Source organism: Nyctereutes procyonoides, unplaced genomic scaffold (assembly GCF_905146905.1).
Source record: "Nyctereutes procyonoides isolate TBG_1078 unplaced genomic scaffold, NYPRO_anot_genome, whole genome shotgun sequence".
In the NCBI taxonomy this organism is placed as follows: Eukaryota; Metazoa; Chordata; class Mammalia; order Carnivora; family Canidae; genus Nyctereutes; species Nyctereutes procyonoides.
This window is the reverse complement of record NW_026575052.1, coordinates 5505271-5532377: the sequence shown is the minus strand read 5'-3', so window position 1 is coordinate 5532377 and position 27107 is coordinate 5505271. Positions and strand designations below refer to the sequence as shown.

General features: G+C 53.4%; 1 protein-coding gene across 1 annotated transcript; it reads right to left on the bottom strand.

Moving 5' to 3' along the window:
* Positions 1-16419: 16419 nt before the first annotated feature.
* Positions 16420-20213, bottom strand: KLHDC7A (kelch domain containing 7A). Its single transcript, XM_055331433.1, has 2 exons — positions 20081-20213; positions 16420-19430 (listed from the first exon to the last, which is right to left on the bottom strand). Exon 2 carries the CDS (start codon positions 18779-18781, stop codon positions 16433-16435), a length of 2349 nt encoding a protein of 782 aa, XP_055187408.1. The 5' UTR covers positions 18782-19430; positions 20081-20213; the 3' UTR covers positions 16420-16432.
* Positions 20214-27107: the final 6894 nt, after the last annotated feature.

Here is a 27107-nt window from a genome sequence, read left to right as displayed (position 1 = left end):
GCGCCCCACCTGGAATCCCTTTTGCAATTAGGTTGCCCACCCCCAGGTCCTACACTGCTTCTCTGAATGAATCCAACTGCAGCTTTTTCTTCTCGTGTGTGGCTCTTTGTTTTTCTTGCCTCCTGCATCTCTTACCCTCTTGCTGATTTCTCCTGAGACACCTTCTCAATAACTCACATACATACGCATTCTGCTCACAGGTGCTACTTCTAGAGAATCCAACTTAGGGCAGAATGCATTGTCAGAATTAGAGTGCCAGCCATCAGGTTGATGTCTATAAGAGGGATGGGGGTCCATGGTCTGGCAGCTGGTGGGAAGTTTTGGAGCCTGAGCCGAGAAGAAGGTGTTTGCATGGGGGCGGGTTGTGGGGGCTTGACTTGGGATAACAGTGCCCTGGAAGGATGACGGGAGTGACTGCACATGTGAGCAGCAGTGGTAACGGCAGATTGTTGTGTACAGCGGTGACCCAGTAGTTAAATATATTGAGAATAATGGGAGGTTTCTCATTGTCTGAGGGGTTATAAATATGGAAAGGGGGAAAAACTAGAATAAACTCTCTGGTATTGGATTGGAATTGGAGGTATCAGTATAACTTGTGTTTTCAACACATAGAGGTATAGATAAATATAGAATTAAATGCATGTGGTCACAGAAGCTTGGCAGTTCCAACACCCCAAAAGCAATGAGCACCCTAGCACCCAGATCTTTGTTTCAAAATGCCTTTCTCCACTAAAAGGAATAAGGACCCCCCTGGAGAAACAGCTGACTTCAAAGCTGGGGCAGAGGAAGTCCAAGATGAGGTAGAACAACTTTCTATGCTAGAAAGTAAGGACACGCTCAAATATGAGGAGAAAAATGTCAAACAGGACATAGAAGCCACCCTGAAAGGGCACCACTGGCCTGATCTGGGACATTTTGAGTATCAAAATAAATGATGTTAGTAGCAGATTAAAATGCATTGACTAAAATAGGAATCCCTGAGTCTATACTGATAAAAATAAATGAATGAATGGGGAAAAGAGAAAGGTCTTACCGTAGAAAGTCAATTAAATGGAGATGGGATGATGGAATTAGAACTTTCGTCGTAATTAATTCTGCCAAAAAGTATCAATGCAGGTATTTGTGGAATGAACAGAGAGGAGAGGAATGTTTTCCATCCAGGTTCACATTACACTCCATGGTAGAGAGAGAGAGAGGGAGAGAGACTCAACTGGAGGACTTTCTGGGCTGGATCTTCTCAGCTCAGGAAAATTCTGGGTCACACCTGTGGTGGTTCCTTGGCCTCGAAGAGGATCCGAATGTCCCCCCCAAAACATGCCACTTTGCATAAGGATTATTTTGAGCTGAAGGCAATTGAGACTCCACAGATGCAGGAAGAGTTTTCTGGGCTCCCCTTATCTGCCTAAGAGCAGGACAGAAATTTCCCTGGGAGGAAGATGCCCCCCGCCCTCCCCCCCTCTCACCTCCAGGACCAGGGAGAGAAGAGCAGCTCTTATCATCGAAGACTGGGAACGGACACTAAGATCAATTTGCATAAACAGACCTTATTAAAATAACCCTTATCTTCTCTTAGCTCCTCCCATATATGTCCTAGTCACTTACCTACAATTTATTGTCCCTTGAAGCCCAAGCCGTTTTTCCTTTGTTAAAAGAATATAGAAGCCCCTGAGTCTAAGAGCTTCTTTGATTTTTCTCTTCTGTTCTGTGAACTCCCAGCAGGTACCTATTAATAACAATTCTGTTCTTTTTATCCAGCTAATATGTCTTTTGTTAGTTTAATTCACAGGGCCCAGACACGCCCCTGAGAAGGTGGGGGAAACATTCTTCCTCCCGAACTGGAATAGAAGCGAGCAAAGAAATTTCTTTTTAAGAAGAGTTTAAAAACCACACAGCTAATTCACTGGGCTCGTTTGTTGGAAGGACAGCAGGGTGGCTTCAAGGTGCCCAGCTAGTTGGTGGCATAGCCTGGGCGAAGGCTGGTGTGCTGTTCTCCAGGAAAACAGTGGCCGCTAGCTCAGCCTCAGTGGGCTATCTGGTAGCCCCCATCAGCAGCGGAGCCCAGAATCTGTCCCCTCATATGACCAAATTTGGGGGAAGGCTAGAGTGGATTTACTTGCCATTTATGGCCATGAACGTATTCATTAACTCCTCACAACAGCTCTATGAGATGGGTATTACCCCCATTTTATAGATGCCGATATTAAGGCCTAGCGAGAATTACTGAGAATTACTTAGAAACCTGAATATAGGGGATTGCTTTCAGTGAATTGCGACATTATTCCTTTCAGAACATGTGGTGATGCTAACTAACCGTTGGCAAAGTGTTGCCAAGTACCAGTCCTGCTGGATCCTTCTTCAAAGCAGAAATAAGGCTTATCTGCAATTAGCTCCTTCATTGTGTGCAAACGGTACTAATTGCTTGAAAATAGTGTGTTCTCTTAAGTAGGTTAAACATTCCCTTCTGAAATCTTGTTTATACTATTAATTTGGGCAACAAACTCTTCCTTTATGGTGCATGGCAACTGCAGCCAGGCCAGGCTGGGAGAAGGATTACAAATTTTCACTCATTTGAACTGGGATGGGGTGTCAATCGACGCGAGCCCGCCGACCTCACTGGTGCGAGCCCATTGAAGAGAGGGTCAGCCAAATGTGGTAGCCACCTGATTATGAAATATTTGATGAGAAATGAAAATCCCTTCCTTTCTACTACCGGAGAACCTCGAACTTTCTGCCAACAAAATCTTGCCAACTGGTGGTCCTGCTGGGCTTACTTTAAGGAACAGATAAGACTCAATTTTAATTAGCACACTAATTGTTTCCATGCAAATGAATATGGGGAAAGAACTTGCAAACAGTTTATTTTCTTAAGTGGGTTACCAAGGTGCCCCCTGTAGCTTGCTCGATGGTGCTCCATTGGACAGCCAACTGTTGTGTTCACTGAATAGCACAAATCCAGCTCAACAAGCACTTCCAGAGCAGGGCCCTGGTGCTGGGCTCCATGCTGAAGTTGGGAGGTGGGGAGGTGAGATGAACCAGGTGCAGACCTTGTCTTCTAGGACTCCACCATTGAGGTCAAAGGTGCGGTTGCTAAACTGTATCAGTTAGGATTCCGGGTTGTAAGCAACAAAAATCAATTCAGGGTTAAGTGGAGAGAAAGGGAATGTAGTGAAGGGGTCAAAGGTTGGAGGTAGGCTGAGCAGGAAGGCAAAGAGGGCTGACAGAGTAATAATCTGGTGGGTTGATTGCCATCAAAAGGATTCATTTCTAGCTGACCTTGTGTCCTTGTGTTGCTCAGGCCTGTGGCCTCTGTCGGGGTAGAAGAACCTCATAGTCTCAGTACCTGGGAGCATGCAAATTAAATGGACAAAAAAAATTAGCAAGAGAAAAAAAAAAACCCTCTAATGTATTCATGTGTAATACAGGAGTTTCCAGAAAAAGTAGCTCTCTAAGTGGCTGAAGTTTGGGAAAGAGAAGGGAGAGAAGAGGCTTTTATGGGAAAAAAACAAACGGGTTTCAAAGGGAACAAACAGGAGATAAGGAAATCTGTGATAATGTTTGTTTATGCAAGTGTGAGTGGTCTTTTCCATCTTTTTCATGGCCGTAAAGCTCCCCAGAGGATGGAGTTTATGATAGTTTCAGTCCCAGAAGTTTTTGCTTTTAGCGAGATAAAGCAAGCTCACAGAAGGCTTCTTTCTGCATCTGTGAATCTCAGATGTCTTCAGTTTAAAACAATCTTCATATTAACTCTGAGTGTCCATGTGGGTACCCACACCTCTCCCCCGAATAACCACAATACCCTCCTAGCTGGTTTCCCCAAATTCCTCTCTGGCTTCCTGCCCATACTTTCTCCCCGCAGCAGCCAGAGGGATGCCTTTAAAACCAGAATCAGATAATGCCATCCTGCACTTAAACACCTCTGCAGACCCAGTGCTCAGATCTTGGCTTCGAATACTGTTGTCTAATAAAAAGAGCTAGGGCTCCTTAAAGAAATGATGGATTGTAGGACAGGGCAGGGAAAGTATAGCTGAGCCTGGAGCATCTTGCTGTGCCAGAGAATAACAAAGTGCTCAAGAAACAAAATGATGGGGACATGCCTCCAAGGGACACAGGAGTCACCTGAAGGAGGTCCTAGTGGCCAAAGCAGCAATAATATAGGTAAAAAAAAGAAACAATATAGTATCAGAATATAACCCAAAGTACCACGTAAGTATCTATGAGTCTGTACTGATGTCCACAGATAATTTTTCGGGTAATTATTCAGATAAACAGGGAGGAAGAGATCAACCACCTGTACAGAAGAATTTCAACTATTTATGAAGATGCTCCTGCATGAAGGTGGCAGAGCAGAGCTTCTTGTCCCTTAGGAGGGGGAACTCATGGAGACTTCTTCTGGGGGGTAGGACATGGGAAGAGGGAAAAGGAGGTAATGTTATAGCAGAGAGTCCGACAAATGCACCCTCAGCCAGGCAGGTGCTCAAGGTCAAAGCCAACACTTGATAAGTCATGTACACTTGCTATGATGTGATGAGAGGCACCCTGTACTTCTGTGCTCTTTCTCCCGGGATCCCAGTCGAGGAACTCATAGCCCACGAGCCAAAACCCAACTGAAGGATGAGCTACAAAGTACCTGACCAGTACTCTCAAAACTGTCCAGGTCATTGGGGCACCCCCGGGAGACTCAGTGGCTGAGCATCTGCCTTTGGCTTGCGGGTCCTGAGATCGAGTCCCGCATCGGGCTCCCTGCATGGAGCCTGCTTCTCCCTCTGCCTGTGTCTCTGCCTCTCTCTCTCTCCCTGTGTCTCTCATGAATAAATAAATAAAATCTTTAAACAAAACAAAACAGTCCAGGTCATCAAAAACAAGAAAAGTCTGGGAACCCATCACCACCAAGAGGAGCCTTGAGAGATCCGACCTCTAAAAGTAATGTGGTATCTTGGATGGAATTCTGGAACGGAAAACGGGCATGGAGTAAAAATTTGGGAAATCTGAATCCAGCATGGACTTCAGTTAATGATGACATGTCCGCGTTGGTTCCTTAGTTATGACAAATGTATCGTATTAACATAAGATGTTAACCACGGGGGGGCACGGGGTGTGTGGTCTCTGGGGGCTCTCTGTCACGTCGCAACTCTTCCATGCATCTAAAACTCTTCTGAGAGAAAAGATTTATTAGCAAACAAAGCAAAACAAAATCCTCTGAGGGCTTCTGGTTGGGCTGAGAATAAAATCTAAATTTCTTATCCTAGTGGACAGTTGACATTGCTCTGCGGGACCCGGCTGGTCTCTGTCTCCCACCACCTTTCTGACCATTCTGGCCTTGTCTCGGGCAAGGACGCGGGGGCCTTTGCTCCTGCGTCCCCTTCTCCCAGAATGCTCCTGCTTTTGCCAGAGCTTGCTCTCTCTTGCCCCACCTGCCCTCCCTCTTCCTCCCTCCCTCTCCCTCTTCCCCCTCCTATCCTCTGGTCGAATCCTTCTCAACTGTCATATCCCAGTTTAAATGCCACCTCCTCCAAGAAGCCACCTTGAGAACAATGACGCATGTCCCCCCCACCTGCATCCCTCTCCATCACACTACATCGGTTTCTGGCACTGATGTCAGTCTGCCATTATTTTACGTAAGCTGTTCACCTGTGTACTCCTGACCACACCAGGAGAATGTGCCCAACCCACTCACAGCCATAACCCTAGGGCCTCGTGGGAGGTAGGAGTTTAATAAACACCCGATGAGTGGAGCAGAATTCACGTCTGCCTGTCTCTGCTGACTTGCTAGCCTTGTCACTCCGTGCCCTGACCTCCCCCCGCCTCCGGAAGGGACACCTCCCTTTACCCACTTCCAGCCTCGATCTTCCAACCTTCCATACTCCCTGTCCTCATCCCCTTGCACCTGCAATGTCAGGCCCTGTAAATACAGCCCTGTCCTGGGTGTGCACACCCCGTGGATATCATTACTATGCAATTAATGCTACTCAGTTGTGCGTTACTATAAGTGCCCATAATTGCATAATTAGGACCCATAATGTAACACAATCATTAACATGTTTTATACCTTGGCCTCTTCCAAACTAAATTTTTGTTAAAGCACCCCAAGTAATTAGTTTAGCGTGAGGATGGAGGAAGTTTCTAGAAAACAGAGCAAGCAGTCTCCCCTTTGTCTTTCCACGTGGTAATGAGGAGGGAATGCCTGGCATCTTTGAGAAAGATACTATTGATTCTTTAGCTCCAAAGCATCCCCCTGAGCCCGGCTCTGTGTTGTTTGCTGAATTTTCCAGAATGAATGAGAACCAGTGTGTGTTTGTGCTTAAGGCACATTCCCAATTATCTGTGCTGATGGAGCAGAGAACTCCCTCATCATCGTAAGGGATATTTTCCAAAGTTAAAGGCAACAGTGGGGTGGGGGAGGTGGGGGGCGAGGGAAATGGGGAGTTAGTGTTTAGTGGGTGCAGAGCGTCAGGTTGGGAGGATGAGCAAGTTCAGGAGATGGTTGGTGGTGATGGTTGCATAACAATGGGGATGCACCTGCTTCCTCTGAGCTGCACACTTAAAAATGGTTAAAAAGGTAACTTTTATGTTGTATATCTCTACTACAATAAAAAGAAGCCCAGTGACATATTTTACTGGAAAGTAGGCACAGTATTCTGATAGGAGAAAAGGTCAGTTATGCAGCAAACACAGAGTAAGATCCCACTTTTTAAAAATTTTATTTTAAAGTTATGCAGGGACACCTGGGTTGCTCAGCAGTTGAGCATCTGCCTGTGGCTCAGGGCATGATCCTGGAGTCCCAGGATCGAGTCCCACATCGGGCTCCTGCAGGGAGCCTGCTTCTCCCTCTGCCTGTGTCTCTGCCTCTCTCTCTCTCTCTCTCATGAATAAATAAATAAATCTTTAAAAAAATAAAATTATGCATAATAAATAAGAGGCTGGAAATAAAAAATGTCAAAGCACATAATTGATTATTTCTGAGTGGGAGCGATATCTACTGTCTTGTTTTGGGCTTCTCTGTATTTTTCCAGTTGGATATTCTATGGTCAATGCTTGTGTATCTTTTGCAGTCAGATTAAGCGTGGACACACAGCATTGGGAATGTACTTGATGTCAATGAGTTGTATACTTTAACGTGGCCGTGATGACCAATATCTTGTTGTGTATATTTTAACACATACAAACGTGCTTAAAAACGCAAAGGTAACTTGTACTAAAGACGCTACATACCTGGGGTTTCTTGGGGTTAATCCTGCCCTAATTTGCCATCACCCCCTGGTCCTGCTCCACTGCATGGTCCAGGGGAGTGAGACCAGGCGTGGGACGTGAAATCGAGAAGCTAAAAGATACCAGGTATGGGTTTAAATGTTTCTAGGTACAATCCAAGATTTTGGCCTCTTCAGATCAGATGAGAAGCATTCTGTAACAGGAAGCTTTTTCTTTTTCTTTTTTTTTTTTTTTTGAGTTCACTCAGGATTTATTATGATTCAAATTGAGGCCAGGTTAAAGCTAACCCTCATATTTTCTACAAAGCAGGGATTGTTGACTGTGATAGCATAACCATGATTGCAGGAAAAACAATCACAAATCTTTAGAGGCTGAACTGTTTTCAGGAACACAAAGATACCACGTCGCTTTGACACTCATTACAAATAAAGATGTGTTATATGTGTGTGATGTTTTTAACCTTCTAAAGTGTATTTGTGGTTTTTATTTATTGTGTTATCAGGCAAATCATGTGAAAGTGGCCCTTCTATTAAGATGGGAGATGCCGGAGCCCATTTGTTCACTGCCTGGAACTACCCAGCAGATAGGGGGAGGTCTTTGGTACCAGAGCAGGGCCCTCCCTGGTGTGAAGTCCTAAAGAAGGTAAGAGGGGATGGGCTATAGGGGAAAGGAGGGCGTGCCTCTTCTGCAGCTTTTAAAAGGAAGGAGGAGGAGGGGGAGGATAGGCAGGGAGGATTGCAGTGACTTTGTTAAAAGGGCCTCATGAGGCCGTTATCCACGAGGGCCAAGGGAGCTGGGGTATTTATACACCAATTCCTGCCAGTGAGGCTCCTCCAGGGGTGACACTTCCCCGGGCAGTGCCAGCTGGCCTCTAGCATGGGTATTGGGCATGCATGGAGGGGCTGACAATTGTGGCAGAGCAGGTGTGCTCAGCGCTGCAAGGACTGGAGGACTCTTTGTGCCTCAATATTGTGCCCCAGGGTGAGGGCGGTGTTTGCAGGAAGGACAGAAGGTGTAAAACAGTCCCCCTCGGAGATGAGAGAGCAACTCAGCTGGGCAGTCCCAAACACCCCACTTGACGGTGCATTTTTTTTTTAAGATTTTATTTATTCATTCATGAGAGACACACAGAGAGAGGCAGAGACACAAGCAGAGGGAGAAGCAGGCTCCCTGCACGGAGCCCAATGCAGGACTCGATCCCAGGACCCCAGGATCACGCCCTGGGCCAAAGGCAGATGCTCAACCGCTGAGCCACCCAGGGGCCCCTTGATGGTGCATTTTGAATAAGGACATAGCTCAGCTTCAGCTGCCTCTGAGCCATGCTGTGTGGCTGCTGTGTGCTGGCATGTGTGACAGGGGCAGACAAGACTTCCTTGCTACTCAGGGAGACTTCACAGGGGCCGCAGACCTGCAGGCCAAGGAGTGAGATGTGGGGGACATATGTGTGCAGTGTGGGGTGCCTGATGGAGGAGTGGGCAATGGCGGTGGTTGGGGCTGATACTGATGGGGGAACAGAAGGCCAGCTGAGGACAAAGCTCGAGCCTGGGGCTGCACACTGACAACAGGCAGAGGGACATTCCTCTAGGGACTCAACTGCCTTGAGGTTCAGACTTTTCTAAGGGCAAGAGGCAATCTTAGCCCGACCCCCAGGATCCTGTGAGTCTACTTTACCATATGAAAATTCCTTGAGAAACATCCTTTATCTCTAAACCCCCCAAGATCCATGTTGGCAATCATCTCCCAAGCACATGACCCACCGATAGACATCTGTTTTATTAGATGACTAATAAATGACCCACCGATGACTCAGGTTTTATTATACAGTAATAAGTGACCTTTCCCCAACAATAGCCTCCTCAAGGTCCTGGAAACCTCGCTTCCAAAATTCCTTAGAGACTTATGCTCTCCCTAACCCCCTCCCAACCCCCAGGTATATAATCAGCCACCCCTCACAGGCCTGGGCAGCAGCTCTTCCTGCCCCCGGGTCCTGTCCCCAGGCTTTAACAAAACTACCATTTTGCACCAAAGATGTCTCAAGAATTCTTTCTTGGTCGTTGGCTCCGACCTCACCCCACCAAACCTCACCTATATTCCAAAACTTCATCAATACCACACGCTCAAGACCTTGAAGGATGAGTACTCATGTCGCAGCTGTGAGATCTCTCTGAGCCTTAGTCTGTCTGTGAAATGGGACGATGATAGATTTGAAATCTCTGTAGGGATTTCTCAGTGAATGCAAGTGTTGGGTAATGCGATGAGCAGAGTGGCTTCAGGATTTCGGATTGCCAACCCTCACCCCCAGGGACCAAACTCATGCCAGGATGCTCCAGGGTGACCACAAAAATCACCAGCAGGGGGTCCAAGCAGCCGGGAAGCAGGCGGCCTCATGGAGAGGACCCTACCATTCTTATCCTTTCTCTGGTGTCACTGAGCTCCTGCCCTTGTCCATCCACTGTATGAACAAGATCCAGTGAGCAAGGTGGGCAAGGCCTCTGACCGCAGTGTTCCGGTGGGAGGCTGTTGCAGGGGGGCAGCAAGCAAAGCTCTCCCTGTTTTCACAGTGGATTTATCTCCCGACGACCCTGGAGCAGCACTGGGTTGCACGGGCTCTCTCATTTATTGGCTGTGCAACCGCGGGCAGGCTACCTATCCTCTCTGTGCCTTAGCTTTCTCATCCGTGAAATGGTAAAGTATCTCACACACAGGGTTGTTTTTAGATTTTTTTTTTGTTTTTGTTTTTGTTTTTAGATTTAAAGAATTCCTGGCAGGCAGGTGCCTAGCATAGGCCCTGGCCCTCAGTAGGTATTGGTGGCTATTTTTCAAGGAGCTGATCTGATTGTTCAGAACCATTCCCTGAAAGATCTTGGGTCTTGGGTCCTGGTGGGGACCTAGCCCTTCCGGGAATGGCAGAGGGCTGAGCCCCAAGCCCCATGGCCAGGCCTTTGGGAGGAACTCCCAGTGCTCTGGTTCTGGCTAGAATGGAGTGAGGACCGTGTTGCTGTATGATGAGCACGGGATTTGGAGCCAGGCAGACCTGGGGGAGCGTCCCAGCCTCTCCACCTCGTAGCTGCAGGATCCTGGGACAGTTGCTTCACTTTCTTGAATCCTACTTTCTGGAAGCACAAAGTGGTGGTAATCGTGATAGAGCACACGACGGTTGTGTCACTCACTCACTTGGGAGTTGCAAACCCCAAACGTAGTGGCTTAAAGCCACAACCCTCTATTTTGCTCATGAGTCAGTGGATTGGCACTTTGGACTGGGTTCGGGCAGGGGGTCTGCTGGTCTTGTTTGGGCTCATTCAGGCACCTGGGGTCGGCTTGGGGCCAGTCTCTGGGGCCGTTGACTGAGGAAACTGGTAATGGGGCCACGCGTCTCATCGTCTGGCAGGCTAACCTGGGCTTGCTCACGTGGGGACGGTCACAAGGTTTCTAAGAGCCACAATGGAGGAAACCCAATGCCCAAGGTCCTGGAGAAAGTTCCACAGGCAGATTCAAGGGGTGGAGGAGTCAATGGAAGGGGAGACTTTGACTATACCATCTACTGGGTTGTTTTGAGGATAAAACAAGATCATCCGGGTCAGGCACCTGTTAGCATTATGAGTGCTCAATAAATGCATTGACAGAGATTAGATTTCTCTCCTCTGATTTTTTTTTTTAAAGTAAACTCTACAACAACATGGGGCCTGACTTCATGACCCCAAGATCAATAGTTGCATGCTCTTCCGACTGAGCCAGCCAGGCGCTCCTCTCTCTTCTAGCTGTTCAGTGATTTTTAATTTTTGTGGAATATCTTGTCTTTGTTTCCTCCCCCACGCCACGAGGATAACCACTTTCAGGCAGCGATGCCCTTTGTAAGGGTTTGATGAGGGAGGGAAGGATGGTGCCCGGATGCCGGTGTTGTTATCCTATTTATTACCCATGTGAGATCTGTCTCCATCTCTTCTTCGCACACCAAAATGCAAGCCAGCCTTTTCAGTTTTGTTCATATTTTGACCCACATCCCACTTTCCAAGAGAGCTGTTTTCTAGACACTGCCTGGAGCTGTCCTTTCCTCCGGCTGCTGGAGCCTCTCCGCCTAATCTCCCGCTCCCCCAGGGCACCTCCTCCCTTGTTCGTCCCCTTCCTCTGCTCCAGCCTCACGTCTGCCTCGGAGGCTCCTCTGGGCTGGAGCCACAGCTTCAGGGTGTTGCAGGGGAGCCCTGGGGACATGAGGCTCTTCCAGGCAAGGATGCCAAAGGCCTGAAGTGAGGCATACCTGTCATGACTCTAAGTACCCGCAGGCCAGACACAGTGCGGGGCTCCGATGGCTCTGAGGGACCCTCACCCCATCTGTAAACGAAAGGAGCCCCCTCCCCGCTGCACCTCCTCAAGATCTCCAGGGAGCTCTGAGCAGCTCCCGAGGCTCCCTTGCACTGCCCAGCGCACTGGGAAAACGCTTAGGGCTTTGAGCCTGGGGAGACTCCAATCAGGCCCTCAGCTGCTGTGGAAGGGGAGGGAACAGGTACAGGGCCTCAAAATCCGAATAGGGTAAGGCATGAATAACTTGAGCGCCGCCCCCTCCTCCCCCAAGCGCCCAGATCTTGTCAAGCCAGACAGGGCTCCTGCAGGTTAAATGTTAGACAACCTTCCTCTGGAGCTGGGATGCTGAGAAAGGGGAGCGGGGGAAACCAGCAGACTCCTCCTCCCAGCTGGCCCCTGCAGAAGCCTGTGGTACTTCTGAGACCACCCTGGAGCAGTCCCTGGTCGGGGTGCTTCATGCACATTCGCTTGTGAGTTCACACAGCATCGTCTTGAGGCTGGTGGGGGCAAACCTATTTTGCAGATGCAGACATTGAGGATCGGAGAGTTTAAGGATATCTTCTTTGAGGGGCACCTGGATGGCTCAGTTGGCTAAGCATCCGAGCCTTGATTTCAGCGCAGGTCTGATCTCTCAGGGTCGTGAGATCAAACTCTGAGTCGGGTTCCACGCTCAGCGTGGAGTCTGCTTGAGACTCTCTCTCCCTCTCCCTCTGCCCCTCCCCGCCTTCTAAAAGAAATACATAAATCCTAAAAAAAAAAAAAAAAGAGGAATATTTTCTTAGAGTTCAAAGGTCAAGGATGGAGCATCCGTGATAGTGTGAGTTGGGGAGGGGTCGGGAGAGGCCCAGGGGATGGCTGATGCCCACCGAGCTCTTGGCCCCTGTGCTTCAAGAGAGGGGAATGGAATGCATGAGTGGGCAGGTCAGGTTCAAGAGTGTTTTGAAGGAAACTGAGGGTCTTGGATCTTTGCCACGAAGGTGAGTCTCCTTGAACTCCACGAGCCTCAATTTTGTCTCCTGTACAATGGGGTTGTCATCAGGGTCAGTGAAGTGATGTGTAGAAATTTCGCATCTAGTCCAGTGCTTGGCATATACCGAGCAGGGGCTCTAGAAATACGGCCCCTATCCTATATCCTGGCTCCAGCAAGCCGTGGGGCACCAGGGACGGCCCCTCTAGGCAGCCTTCCTTCCTGGCGGGGCATTGCCAAGAGCAGCCCCATGCCCCACATTCAGAGTGCGGCCGGGCCTAGCCCCGGGCAGATGCTGTGGCTTCTAAGCTCGCTTCCGCAGCCCCGTATTCCAGACCAGCCCTAGACTGGGCTTCTCTTGTAAATATTGATGGAGGCCCCAGACAGAGAGGAACAGGAAAACAAAGGACGATTTATTTATGATGGAAAAAGAAACCAACAGGGGGAAAAAAAATCCACAGGCCTGATAGGAGGAGAGAGTGTTTAAATAAACCGTGGTACAGCCACTCGATGGAGCATCCTGCACCTATTGAAATGATGTTTGCCGAGGGTTTGTAGCAACACGGGAAATGCATATACTAAAAAGCTGAGTGAAAAAAAGGAAGCATCTGAATTGTAACTTGGGCATAATCACACGTAGGCAAAAATCAAGCCACAGAAAAGGATGCCCAGGCTGGAGGGACACACACCGCAGAGGGGGTTGTCTCTGGGTGGTGAAACTAGGGAGATTTTTTTTTTTTTTTTTGTACTTCTGTATTTTCCAAATTTCTTTCCTACAATGTCGTGGTTGGCCTAACGTGGAAAGCAACCCAGACTGAAGGGTTGGGGTTTTTTTTGTTGTTGTATTATAAAGAACAAACACTTCTTGGGGAAGCAGGACGGATGACCCAAGGAGAAGCCAAGGGACAAGGCCCCCCGTGAGGCTGAGGGCTTGAGGTGGCCAGACAAGGCTATCACACGAGGCCGAGGGCCGATCCTAGACTCTGACCCCATGGAGGACCACGGGCAGGCTGACACCCGGACACACTCAGGGGTGGCGGTGGCGTGTGATCTGGACTCTCCCCTTAAATGCGTGCTCCCTGCTTCTCTCCTGCGAAGGTGGCTTACCTCCCTGCGAGGAGCCTCCTTCCTAATGTTTGGCAGAACGGGATTCTCTCCCTTGCAGGAATGGCTAGAGCAGGATAGCTGGCTTCCTGTCCTCTTCACGCAGAGGTGGAGCTCCTCGGAGGCAGCCCTGCCCTCGATGGCATTATGCTACCTCCCCGCCTCCCCTGCCTTCCTAGCATGTGTGCAGCATAGGTTCCATTCATTTGTTTAGGCATTTGTTTATAAAAATTACCTATTTTCCTCCACCAGGATGTGGGCCGTGTTAGGGCAGGGACCTTCCGCATACCCAGCACCTGGAACAGTACCTGGCCTAAAAAATGTTCCACGAGTGAATCCTGACTGTCGGCCCCAGGTGGTCTTTGCAGGCCCCCCGAACTACCGTGCTCTATCTACCATGATGGCCCTGATGCTAGCTCTGGACACCCAGGCCAGTGATGAGAAATGTACCAGCTCTCACCTGGGTCAGACCGGTTCTGAGGCTCAACATGAAAAGATAAGGCGATCGATTAGTGATGTCTGCCCAGGACCACAGGGAGGTGGATGAGATGTGTCCGTACTTTCCATCTCAACCCTCCCTTCATCCTGAAGACCATATCCACCATCACTGGGTCTGGAACGAATTCCGCTGTTTCCCTGTTCCCGACCACAGGACCATGGCCCAGGCAGGGGGGCTCTGAAAAGTTTTCTGGAGTGATCCCTAGTTCACCCTGGGCTTGGAGCGCCCCCCCCCCATGGTCTCCCTGCTTAGTTGTAGTCTAGTCCATTGCCTGGCTTCTCGCTGGAGGCCTGCCATTGGGGGCTGGATCTGGCTCCATCTGCCTCCAGCTCCCACATGGGGTTCACCTCATGTTTGTTGTCCAAACAACCCCCAGCCTGGCATCGTGATGCCAACACAGCCTCTCAGTCCTGTCATTGAGTTACCTTGCTTCCCCGCCAAGGGTCCCTTGGAGGCTCTTGCTTGAGTGTTGGCTCTGAGCTTGAACACGGCCTTGGCAGGGGCTGTGGGGTCACGAGGCTCCAATTTAGAAGTAAAGTAGGCAGCCTCACCTTCTAGGCCCTAGAATGGGGACAGTGGCCTTGAGTGGTCCAATAACAGTTCTCGTCTCCACGCCAACCTCCCCGGTATTCCTTGCTCTAATTGCACGTTTTCCAGAAGACCCTGGCTCAGCCCTGGCAGCTGCAGTGAACGAGAGCGCCTGTCCAGACCCCCAGGGGAATTTGGGAAGGATTTATTCTGCGGGGTTCTCATTTCTCTGGCAGAGAAGGCTGCGAATCGTCCTTCCCATTTTCAAGGTAGGAACGCTGAAATCCAAAGCATCCTTAGCTCCCCACTTGCCAGGCCTGCCCTGCTGCACCCCCATCTCTACCGTTTTCCTCCAGGCTGTTTGTCACTTTAGGAGGGGTCCCAGCTGCCCTGGCTTCTGGTTGGCCCCAGGAGCATCGCTGCCCGCCCTTCTGTGTGTGCGTCGTCCTCAGCGAGGAGACGGGGCTGTGGCAGTAGATCTGACCGGTCTCTCTCCCTTCCCTCCAGGAAGAATGGGCAACTGGACTATTCTAGGTCCTCAGCTCCCGCATGGACCTGCCCTTCCCTGCTCTCCTGTCCAACCAGGCAGACCAGGTGACTACGTGGCACAGGCAGGGAGGAGAAATTATGCCATCATCTCTCACCAGCCCGGGACGGGTGCCTGGTGGTGGCTGCCCCTGCTCCCCGAGGTGAGGGCTGTGTTGTTTGGACAGCTGTTTCGTGCAGGCTCTGAGATCTGGGGCGGGAGTCAGTGGTCACTTATCACCGCGTCCAAGCAGGGGAGCTCAGAGGAGGACGGAGGGGGGGTGGTGCCCTCAGATCACATCTCCTCCTCCCTCTCCGGAGACCTCAGATGTGGAATCCCTTGGGTTCTTCGTGGACCACTACAAGATGTATCTTTTCTTTTCTTCTTTTCTTTTCTTTTTTTTCTTTTCTTTTCTTTTCTTTTCTTTCTTTCTTTTCTTTCTTTTTTTTGGAAGGATTTTATCTATCTATTCATGAGAGACAGAGAGAGAGGCAGAGACACAGGCAGAGGGAGAAGCAGGCTCCATGTAGGGAGCCCGATTCAGGACTTGATCCCCGGACCCTGGGATCCACCCAGGTGTCCCAAGATGTATGTTTTCAAATGGCTGCTAATTGGAGGCGTCTCCTCCTAGTAGACTAGAATTCCAGGTAATAAGAGAAAGTGAAATGGGTAAGGGTCAATTTACTCTGCAGGAAAGGGTCCCATGGGCAGCTCCCACTGCAGCTGTTCTACTTCTCCAACCATCTCTCCTCTGGCCGGGCCCCCCCGGGGCTCCCCAGGGCTCTTGGCACAACCAGAACCACACCCCTGTGTGTCCCAGGTGTTTCTGGAACTCTGGAGTTAGGGGCTTAGTGGCCAGTGTTTAGGAAGGCACCGTAGTGGTTTATAGGGAGCTGGCCCACCTCCAGCAGGGTTGGCTCGAGGAGGTTATTGGGGATCACCTGGCACTAGGAACTGTGGTTGGGATTGGGCTGCACCCCTGAACTTTGGCGAGGTTCTGACAGCCCTTCCCCCAACAATTTAGATTTGAAACAAGGGGGGACTCATCCCTGCACACGTGGCTGCCCTCAGCCTCAGGGCACCAGGCCCTGGTTCCATTTTCACGCTGCACTTCTGCATCCCACCGACAGCAAAGCCGCATCCGAGGGCCCCGGCCAGCAGAGCATGTGGGATTAGAATTCACCCCTTGCTGGCCAAACGCCTGAGCGGCCTGCTCTCCCAGAAATGGCCCACGGAGCGGAGCGGCAGGTCGGGGGTGCTTTCTGCTTCCCGGTTTGGCAGCAGAGGTGCGGCAGGAGGGTGGCTAGACCCTGGTCTGCGGCACATTGGGGCCGGGCACGGTCAGGACGGCGGGCAGGAGGGTGCCCCGCGGGGAGGGGAAGCTCTGCAGCTCCTTGGGCAGGAACCTGGGCGAGATGTGGTCGGCCAGGAAGCAGAGCGTGCGCTGGCGCCCCACACAGTACACGAGGTCGCCCACCACCGCGCACTGGAAGGCGTCGGGGTAGGGCGTCCGGTACGTGGCGCACTCGTACCAGAGGCGGGCGCTGGCGCTGCAGCGGTACACGCTGATGCCCAGGCTGCGGTTGAGGTCAAAACGGTAGAGAAAGCCGTTGACCGCCACCATCTCGGCCGTGCGGTCCTTGCCGCCGCCCGTGGGGCCTGCCTGCCAGCGCTGCTCCCGGGCCGAGAAGCGCAGCAGCAGGTAGCGCAGGGTCCCGCCCGTGACGAAGATGTCACCGGCGCAGGCTGTGGCCGTGTGTGCCAGCGCGAAGGTGTCGTTGGGGAGCGGTGGGACAAAGGTCCAGCGATCCTGGCGGGGGTCGTAGCATTCCACCGTGTTCAGACACTCGCCCCCGATGGCGTACAGGCGGCCGTCCAGGGCCACCAGCCGGCAGTGCGGCCGGGCCTGGTTCAGCGGGCACACCTCGCTCCAGATCCCCGTCAGCGGGTTGTAGCAGAAGACGCGGTTGGAGGGCTGGGGCCCAGACCCCTGGCAGCCGGACACCACGAAGAGATAGTTGAAGAGACTGCAGAGGGCACAGCCCCGGGACACAGCCTCGGGGGGCAGGCAGGCCAGTGGGCACCAGACGTCCCGCTCCTCATCGTAGCAGCAGAGACGGCCCGAGTCCCCCGGGGGGCACACATCGGCCACCACCAGGTGCCTGCGGCCACGTAGCCGCCGCTGGAGGATCAGCTCCCGCTCCGTCCCGCTCAGGCAGCCGTAGATGTCCGGGCTGCGCAGGACCTGGAGATAGTTGTCGCTCATCACCTTGTAGGCCGCCTCCTTCAGCGCCTCCAGCTTCTGCCTCTTGGCCAAGGTCAGTACCTGGTAGCAGTTGCCCAGATCCAGGTGCACATCCGGAGCCGAGCCAGGGGCCAGCGGCAGGTGGAAGAAATTGGTCCCCGCCACGAGCTGCACGCAGGGCTCCCTGCTGCTTCCGGCCGAGCCGGCCCCGAGAGACGCGGGGGGCAGGGGGCAGCCGGGCCGGTTGCTCCCATCTGGGCAGGAGGGCCTGGTGGCCCCGAAGCCATCGAGCTGCAGCTGGAGCTCCGGGTTCTCCGTGATCTGGAGCAGGCTGTCCTTCCTGCTGAAGCCTTGCGTGGAGGGTGACGGCGCAGGCTGGGGGGTGGTGGGTGTGTGGGCTCCACCTTCCCGGTCATCGGCGTGGCCTCCTGACGCCGTCCCTGTCTCCAAGGGGCCTGGCAGGGGCACAGGGGGTGGGGCCTCAGTCCTGGCAGCCGATCTGGGGGTCAGCCTGCCCTTGGAGCTGGCCCGGGAGGTGGATTCCACATAGTAATCATATACCTTGCCCTTCAGCCTGGGCCCGATCCCCTCCACCTCCTCCTCCACACGCACCCGGGTCACTGACCAGTAGGTGTAGGAGGCGCTGGTGGCCCCCTCGCGCTGATGCAGGATCAGGCCCAGGTCCCCGGCGGCCCGGAGGGCCCCGGCCTCTTCCCTGCGGGTGAAGATCCAACTCTTGCTCATGTCACTCTTGCCTTCCATGTGGGCTGCCCAGTTGGTAGGGGCGGGGTCCTGCTGCCCGGGTCCCAGCTGCCCGGGGGGGCCGCCGTCCTGCCAAGGGGCAGACTCGCCACTCGCACGGCTGCTGTCTGCTGCGGGGGAGCTTTGGGATTCGCGGCCCAAATGGGGGTGCCGGGGCGGCTCAGGCTTACCGCCAGCAGCTGTTCCGACCCCCAGGCCACTGCAGCGAGGAGGTGCCAGCCCAGAGTCTGGGCACTGCCCACCCCCTTCCTCACCAGCGCCGTCCTTCTCGGGCTCCTGAGCCTCTTGGGCCTCTGAGTCTTCAGGAGAAGGTCCTGTTGCTGGGACTCGGGAGTCCCCCTGCTTCTCGCAGCCGCAGCCCGGCGCTGCTCTGGCTCCCTGGCTTCCCCTCCGGCGTCTCAGTGCACCGTGCGGTGCCCCGGGAGCAGCTCCCTGGGCTGCAGGCTGCCCGGAGCCCTGGGCCTCCTCCTTGGCCTCGGCCTTGGTGTTTCTGCCCCGCGGCGGGGCCTGGGCAGGCCTCGACTTGTACAGCCTGTAGGCTATGGTCAGCAGGAGCAGGACAGCGGCGGACAGCACCACCTTGCCTGCCAGCTGCATGTCCAAATGCCAGTCCTGGGCCTCCGCTCCTCCTCTTCCGGGGAGCATGCTTCCCAAAGCAGACCCGCGGCTGAAGAATGTCAAGAATCCTATTAATGATTGCCCAATAGGGCCCGGTTCCTGGTTCCTGCCGAGCCAAGCTGGAGGGGGTTCTGGGCTGGCTCTGGTTAGCCAGTGGCCGGTGGGTGGTGGAGCAAAGGTGACTTTGAGCTGGCAGCGGGTGGCCACCGGGCTCAGGGCCAACAGATCTCGGCGCTGGCCTCCTCGGATGCTTCGATGCTTTTCCTGGGGGTGGGAGTGGGGGTTGTGCCCCAGGGCTGAGCTTGTGATCGGCCTCCTAGCCGGCAGCAGCTGAAGGATGTTAGGAGTATCCAGCAGGTACACGAAGAGGGAGGAAGCTCTTGACCAAACAGTCAGCCGATGCCAGGAAATGCACGGGGTTGGTTATTACATGTGTGTGTGTTTTACTTTCTCTTTTGCAAATCCACTGGGCTCCGAGTGTTGGGTGTGGTGAGCTGCGAGACAGGTGGAGCCGTGGCAGGTGTGTCATGAGATCCTCCCTGTCTGTTTCCTTCCTGATGGGGTCTGCTTGTCCCGGCGGGGAGGTCCGAGATTAGCAGCAGGGAAGGCTGAGCCCGGGATGGCAGCCAAGCCACCTGGCCTGCCTGTGAGTGCCTCTGTCCTCCCTCTGGCCCTCCTGAGAGCAGATGGGGAAAGCACCGGGCATTAGTGCCCAAATCAGGGCTAGACGTGTGGCACCTCCTAGCCCTCGAAGACAGACAACGTCCTCTGGTGAGAGGCCAAGGGAGAGTCACTCGCCCCCATCTCACCAGTGCTGTGGGTTCCAGATCTAGACTGCCTCCACCTCGTGAAAGCTCAGGCAACATCAGCCAATCCTCTTCCTCTCCTCTTTCTCCTCCTCCTTGGGGTCATTATCACTCATATTAATGGTCACCAGCTGGACCTGGAGCACAGCTCTAATTCTGCACCTCTCCAGACCAAGGTGCTCTCCAGGCACCCAGAGGCCAGGGCAGGGCTCTCAGACTCGTGCTGCCTATGGGGCCAGCAGGTAGAGTGGCTGACCTGCCCCACAGGGCCTCATCCCCCCTGTGTCGGAGACCCTTAGCGTCTAGGTCATACCCAGATCACTCTTGGAGTCTAAATGCTGGTATGTAATTAAAAAAGGAGGAAAACAACAACAACAACAACAACAACAACAACCCACCACTCTGTGGGCCAAAGGACACACATATCTGGGAGGAATTTGACCCCAAAATCTTGACTTGCAGAGAAACTCCTGACTGTCCACACCGGTGTTCAAAGCCTCCACGTCCACCCTCAGCTTACCCTTCGAGCTCATCTGAGTGCTGACCCAGGTCGACCTCCCTGGTGCCCGCTGGTCCTCATTCCTCTGGCTCTTCAGAGTTGGGTCCAAGGCTGTGCTTCCCAAGCCTTCTTCCCCGGTGCCTCGATCCTTCCAGAGCTGGCTTCCCCTTCTCTGGGTCTCTTGTTCTCTCTGGCGTGTCTCCTTCAGCCTTTGGCACACAGGCCGGGGGTCAAAGTGCACTCTGATCTGCTGGGCCGAGCACAGTTGGGACAACTGCCAGCATGCACCGTGCCTTTCCGCGGGTAGAATGGAGGTGGGCACTCTGGATGAGTCTCATCGGATGCCTACCATCCCGTTGGGGAGAGATGCAGTTGTCACCCCCGTTTTATGGCAGCTCCAAGCTCATGTCCCTTGGCTTGCAAATGGGGACTCGCATACCTGTTTCCAGAGTCCAGAGTCCAGGGTTTTACAGACTTCACTCACCAGGTATGGTTTTCCCGGGAAGTCAGCCCTCCGCAGCCTGTTCTGCAGGCGACTGGAAGTGGGGTTCCCCCCATTTCTTTTCCTCGTGGTCAAAATAGTGATTCGGATGGAATATAATGGGCATGCGAGCCCCTGGGGTGCTTGTCAGGAATGCACATCTCCATGCTCTGCTCCCGGGCTTTCTGATTCCATAGTTTTGGGGTGTCTCCCAGGAAATCTGTCTGACAACCACCTCACTTCCCTGAGTCTAGGAATGAAAAGTAAGCCCACTTTGCTACTTGGCTGCTGAGGATTCCTTTTATCACCGGGGTGCAGGTGGGTGGGTGAGCACTTTGTTTCATCAGGGCCAGTGACTGGAAATGGGGAGTGGGGTTACTTTGCATACATAAGATCATTTTGTCCTCCTGGTAATGGGGGGGGGGAGGCAGATGCTGTCATCGCCCTCATCCTCCAGGTGAGGACACAGGCTAACAGGTATCTGCCAACGTCACGTAGACTGTGAGTGGAAGAGTCTTGATGTATAAACAGGTCTCTGGCTGCGTGGATCATTCCTCTTCCTCTGGGAATGGGAGGACCAGGTGTGAAGGGTATAAAGGGTCATACAAATGATTTATTTGTCCAGTGGTGAATCCAGGATTTGCCCCCTCCCCTCCACTGGCCAAGCTACCATTTCAGCGGTAGGGGCAGCTTTGGGACTCCCATACCCTTGGAGAGGGACAGACTTCTGGGATGCCCCTTGGGTGACAACGCTGTGACCTGGCCTTGTCCTCTCCAGATGCCACCAAGTGAGCAGGGGGTCGGCCCCTTCAGCATGCTGCTTCCCACCCAATAAAGACTCCACTGCGCGGGGAGCACTCTCTCTGTGACTCCAGCTTAAACCTTTTGAGTCAGACAATCACTCTTTCTGTTTGGAAACTTGATCCTGGGCACTGGGTGTGGCCAAACGGGTCCCCTGGGGTGGCAGGGGAGTGGAAGAAGGGCCCCTGGGAGCAGAAAACACAGTCCCAGCCCCGAGGGGCCTTACATCCTGACTCATAAGGTGGCACAAGGCCCTGAAATATGACCAAGCCACACTGTATCACGGAGGAAAAGTTAATGAGGTGACTTGTCAACAGGTGCTCATTGACAAAGTACCACGGTCAGGGAGGCCAGAGCCAGGGGCATCAGAAGAGAGGTCAAAGGAGTATTCCAGAAATAGGTGTTGAGCATCGAGTATTGATAAAGGAAGGAGGGGGGTGCAGACGGAGTGATTGCACAAATATTCAGCAGAGGCTCAGCATGGACAGGCCCCTTGCTGGTAGGATGACACGGGTTACACAGGGCACCCCGGCGGGCTGCGAGCTCGGGGAGCCGATGCTGAGCAGGAGGATGGTTGGGGGTTGTGATGCTCGTTGGTGAGGGTTTCCGTGGGAGGGGCACCGGGATAGCGCCGAGTGTGGATGTGGCCAGAACAGGGAAGACCAAGGGGAGAGAAATAGCAGGTCTGAGGACACAGGGGCGTGGCCACCATGATGGGGCCTGGACATCTCCAGACTGGGGCATGGGGCAGGTGCAGGCTGTGTGTGGAGGGAGGGGGTGGGCGCTGTGTCAGGTGGCACTGGTTTGACTCTTGGCCTGGCATTTCCTGAGACCTTCCCTGTTGGAGGGCCGAAGTAAAACAAGCCGAGCACGGCGAGCACGGCGGGCGATGGGGCTTCCCCGGGGTGCAGCCTGCTTCCAGGAGACACCTGCCAGAGAAGAGAGAGTTGGTACTCACAATTCCCAGAAGGGTCCCCCACGTCGCACCACACAGGGCCTCGTGGGAAGGCACTGGGGTCAGGAAGGAGGCAGACAGGGCAAGAGGACAGAATGGGTACATTACTGTGGTTTTCATGGGAAGGAGTGGGCAAGACAAGGAGAAGAGATTTAGGATCGGCTACTCTGAATAATTTCAGGGGGCCCAGGGCTGTCTTTCATTTGTCTCATCCCTGGGCTTGGAGTAATTCCCCGGGGACTGTGGGCCCTGGTGTACAGGTGCCTCGAGAGGGTCTGATAAAGCAGGTGATTGTGGCTCTGCTTTGGGTTGGCTCATTTGCATATGAAAGGTGCGCTCCTGGGTGAGTCATTTGCCGCCTGCGGGGACCAAACCGAGTTAATCCTGGGAGTTCACCTGTTAGCTCAGCTGGGTTGCTGCTGCCTGCGTCCACCATACAGAAAACAAGAGGATATAGCCTCTCCGGAGTCAGAGGACCAGAAGACAAAAGAACCAGGACGTGGGGGCCTCTAAGGGGTGGCGAGCTCCCCTGCAGGGCGGCTGGGAGTGAGCTCTCGGCTCTACCTCCAGGTCTCCTGGCATCCTGCAGGTGAGCACCACACTCCACCAGCTGCTTCAAGCTCCGTAAATTACGGTGTCCCCCCCCCAACACCCCCCCATCCCGGTCTGTTTGGAAAAAGTGAAATGAACAGATGAAGACGGGAGCGAAATTAAAAGATAATTGGAAGTCTGTATCCGGCGCGCCGCCAATCTGGCCTCTCCGCGCTGGTGGGACAAGCAGAGAAGTCTCGGGTGGGCTCGGGGTGGATGAGATAGAGCCAACCGCCTGCCATGCAAATAAACAGGCCCGTCCGCCAGTGTTAGCTCCAATTCGGTGGTGCTGGTCCCTCCGCCGGCCTGCTCAACGGTCTGCGTTTCCCAAGGAGGGAGACGGGGAGGACTATGCCCTTTTACAAGTGTACACGTGCACGCACACACCCGTGGGCACATACGTGCATACACATGCACACACAGCGATAAGAGGATCCTGGTCTGCTCGATGAGGAGGCCAAGGCCTAGTGAGGGAAAGTCTGCGTAGCTGGGACCAGAGCACAGGGCATCTGGGTCGGCCTCGGCGGGAGGAGGCTTGTCCTCAAGCCAAGGACAAATTCCTGCTCAACCCGAGGGAGTACAGGAAGTATCTGGCGGTGTATTGGTGGACCCCCCCTTACCCAGGGGTCTGTCCTCCACAAGCTCTCCTTGACCTCCAGATGGGCTTCCTTGTGTGCAGGATCCCCAGGCTCGCGCTCCCAGCCGGGGTGCACCGCCACCTCCACGTGGGTTGTTAAATGCTGAAATCTTCCCATTCTAGCCACTTTCCCAACCCTACCAGCCTGGCTGCCATTCCTCCAGGACCCTCCTGTCCTGTCTGCCACTTGGGAACCAGTTGCTTAGTATCGCAAGGGCCTTTCAACCCTGCACCACTCTGCTGCAGGCAGCGCCGTGCCTTAGCAGGCAATAAAATATAGACTATGCTGCTGGGCTCTGGTGTTCAGCTCCGTCTAGGGATGCTGGCACAGTAGGAATCCGAGCCGGCAAAGGTGAGGCCAAACAGGGACCCTGCTGGACCCGCCGTGGTGAACGCCGCCTGCTGACCCTTCCAGCACGTCCCGTCAAGCCTTCTACTCACATGACCTCCAAAGAGCCGTGGCGGGCACAGCCTGTGAGCGGCACTTCTGATTGGACCACGCTGCGTGGGCCGCGTTGTCACCGTTATTTTGTAGGTGGGGACACCGGGGCCCCCAAGAGGTGAGGTGATGATCTTGGCCCAGGTCGCACAGCTTGCAAGTAGTACGCAGGTGGGGCTCAGGTCAAGTCTTTGACCTTGGTCCTGTGCCCCCGCCCCCAGCCTACCCTGCTGTCGGCTGCCAGAGTTTTTACCTCCACGGAAACCCGAGGGAGGCTGACACTGCTTTCCAGGGAGACATTGTCGCTGTTGTTCACTTACGTCCTGGGACAAGCAGAGGCCAGGGCCGGGCGCTGCCAGGGTTTTGGAGATGACAAGGCGTGCTGTAGTCACCAGGAAAGGGAGTTTCAAAGAGTCGGGAATGCCAAGGGCATGAAGAAATGTCCTACTTACAATTCCACTGCATAGACCATTAGGAAGTGAAATAATGGCATGTGATACGTGCCTGTGAATTTGATGGGGAAATTGAACGTGAAACGGTTCGTGGGTGCCGTTTGAGATGACACAGTGAATCCTGATTTTTGCTCCAGGGGTAGGGTGGAGTGGAGGCGGGGGGAGCATCCTGAGGTTGGAATATGCTGCCTGCGAGCAGTGAGAGAGCTCTCACAGAGGCCCAGAGCCAGAAATAACAGTAGGAGCACTAAGCCAATATCTCGGGGCGCCCACTCTGGGTCCGGCCCTGGGCTCTGCTGAGGCTGCAGGCGCCGTCTCCTTGCATCTCGGCACCTGCCCTGCAGCAGGGGTAAGACCCATTCTAGACGTGAGAACACCGAGGCCCAGTTTCCTGCCCCAGGCTAAGTCTGTTTTACCCCCAAAGACATTTTCCAGAAACCCTCGTTAGCGCGCAGGATCTCGGGCCCCTCCCCAGCCTAGAATCCTCTTGCCAACCGGATGCCTACGTGAAGCACTATAAATACTTGGATCAGTACCCTGCCCACCCACAGTCCCAACTGTATGACCTTGAATGACCTCAAGAGAACGTGGCTTCTCCCACCCGAGGTCAGAGAGAGGTCCCAGCTTTGTCGCTGACCCTCCGACATTGGAACTCTTGTAATAACTTAAAGAGACATCGCCATGGTTTCTGAGTGACAACATCTCTGTGCCTCTGCTTCCTTTTCTCCCAAATAGGTGCGATGCCATCCATCCATCCATCCATGGGATCATCGTCAGAAAACACGTTAGGATGCCCAAGGAGGGCACCTGGTGCAGGTGCCTAGCAGGGATTGGTAAATGTTTATAGAATATATTGATGGATCGGAAGAGAACCCATCCTGGTCGAGGCCTGGAGGTGTGACTTGCTCTCAAGTGCTTCAGAGGCAGGTACTTGTCTAAGCGAATTTCCATCACCTTCCTGAGCAGGTGGGTCATCCCCATTGTATAAGGAAGGAGCCCAGAAGGGTTCAGCTATTTTCCCAAAGCCACACAGCTAGGAAATGATGGACCTGAGCTTCCAACCAGGCAACTTTATGTCTAAGGAAGGGCCTTGCTCTCAGCCAGGCTGTCATGCTCTCTTGTCATTGGTCCCTCCTCCTCCTCCTGGGACATTCCTGACAGTCACCAGCCCGGTGTGCCCTATCAGGGGCAGCTGGCATTCTGGGTGCAGCTGTCCCCAGAGCCCCATCCTAGCAGCCTGTGGCTCCCCTCCACTCTCTCTACTTGCAGGCTCCCCATGGCCTCCCTTATCAACTCTAAACACTTCAGCCTGTTCTCCAAGGTCCCTTTGATGGTCCAACCTCGTCTGTCACTGTTCCCAAACACCCGTTCTGCTCCAGCCAAGCTCATCCGTTTACTGTCCCCTCATCCCTGCTGTCACACGGGCCATTTCTCCCACTCATGACGTGCTTTCCTACGCCTCTGCTATTCTGTTCACTTTTGCAAAACCCCAGATAAAAACTGGGCCTTCTCCACATGGACTCAAGCCAGGGCAACAGTTATTTACTCTTTCTGGGTCTCAGGTCCCTCTGAGACTCCTCTGGAGGTTACAGACCTTCGTTCGATAAATGCATATATGTGTATGTATGCAAATTCTGCAAGTCTCTGGGCTCTTGGAGCCCTGGTTAGGATATTCCTGAGTTAGGGGAAGGCACATCCTGAGCTTTTGGAAGTATGTGTTGGATTGGTTTCGGGGATAAGAAATATGCCAGCTCAAAAAAAAAAAAAAAAAAAAAAAGAAAGAAAGAAAGAAAGAAAAAAGAAATATGCCAGCTCAAGGTGTGTTTTGAAATGTGTGCTTTGGGTTACTTCATGGAAAAAAAAAAAAAAAAAAGATTTCCTGGCCAGATAAGTTTAGAAAGCACTGCTGTGTGACCTCTGAGCTCAATTTCTTCCTTTGTAAAATGGGGCCAATAAAACCTGCTCCTATATAAATTGTCGTGGTAATCAGATGAGTTACAGTGCATGGGGGACAACCTTTTCTTTGGGCCCCAACATCCTGTGCTCTTCTCAAGAGACCACCAGGAAGGAGAGAAGCAGAGATCGCCTCTCACGCAGGCCTAGGGGAGAGTGGGCCTGGAGGGGCTGGGAGCCCCCAGGGTGCGGCTGTGCCCTGAGCCAGCAGGGAGGGGCTGTGGGAGGGCGGTAGGCCTGTCTGGGAGACCAGCTGCTGCAGCCCCGAGTCCCCAGCTGACTCCCGTCTCTCCCAGACACTAGAGAGCTGGTGCTGACCCCTGAGAGGCAGGACAGGTTTGTGTTCCACAGTCCTGAGCCTCTAAATGGAGCTAACTCAGCGCAGCCAGGGGCCTCACTGGCCCATTAGAGCTGCTGGGGCTGATTGCAAATCAATGCTCTGCAAAGAGACAGCCGCCCAGGTGCAGAAGGTGGAGAGAGTGGTCCCAGCCAAGCTGCAGAGAGCCGGGGTGGGGGGTAGGGGGTGGTGGTGATGCTGCAGGGAGAGCACCCAGGGCAGCCAGGGCCAGGGGCTGGAGACTCTGCACCAAGCATCCAAAGGATGCACCCAAGCCTGGCTCTGGGGAGGGAGAAACAAATGGAGAATGAACAGCTTCACTGAGCACCTACTATGTGCCAGTCACCGGGCAAAGAAGTCTATATTCTTCATGATTTAATCTTCATACAACCCCGTGGCTGA

Coding starts and splice junctions, on each gene's coding strand:
- KLHDC7A (XM_055331433.1), bottom strand. CDS start 18,781: ATGCTCCCCGGAAGAGGAGGAGCGGAGGCCCAGGACTGGCATTTGGAC.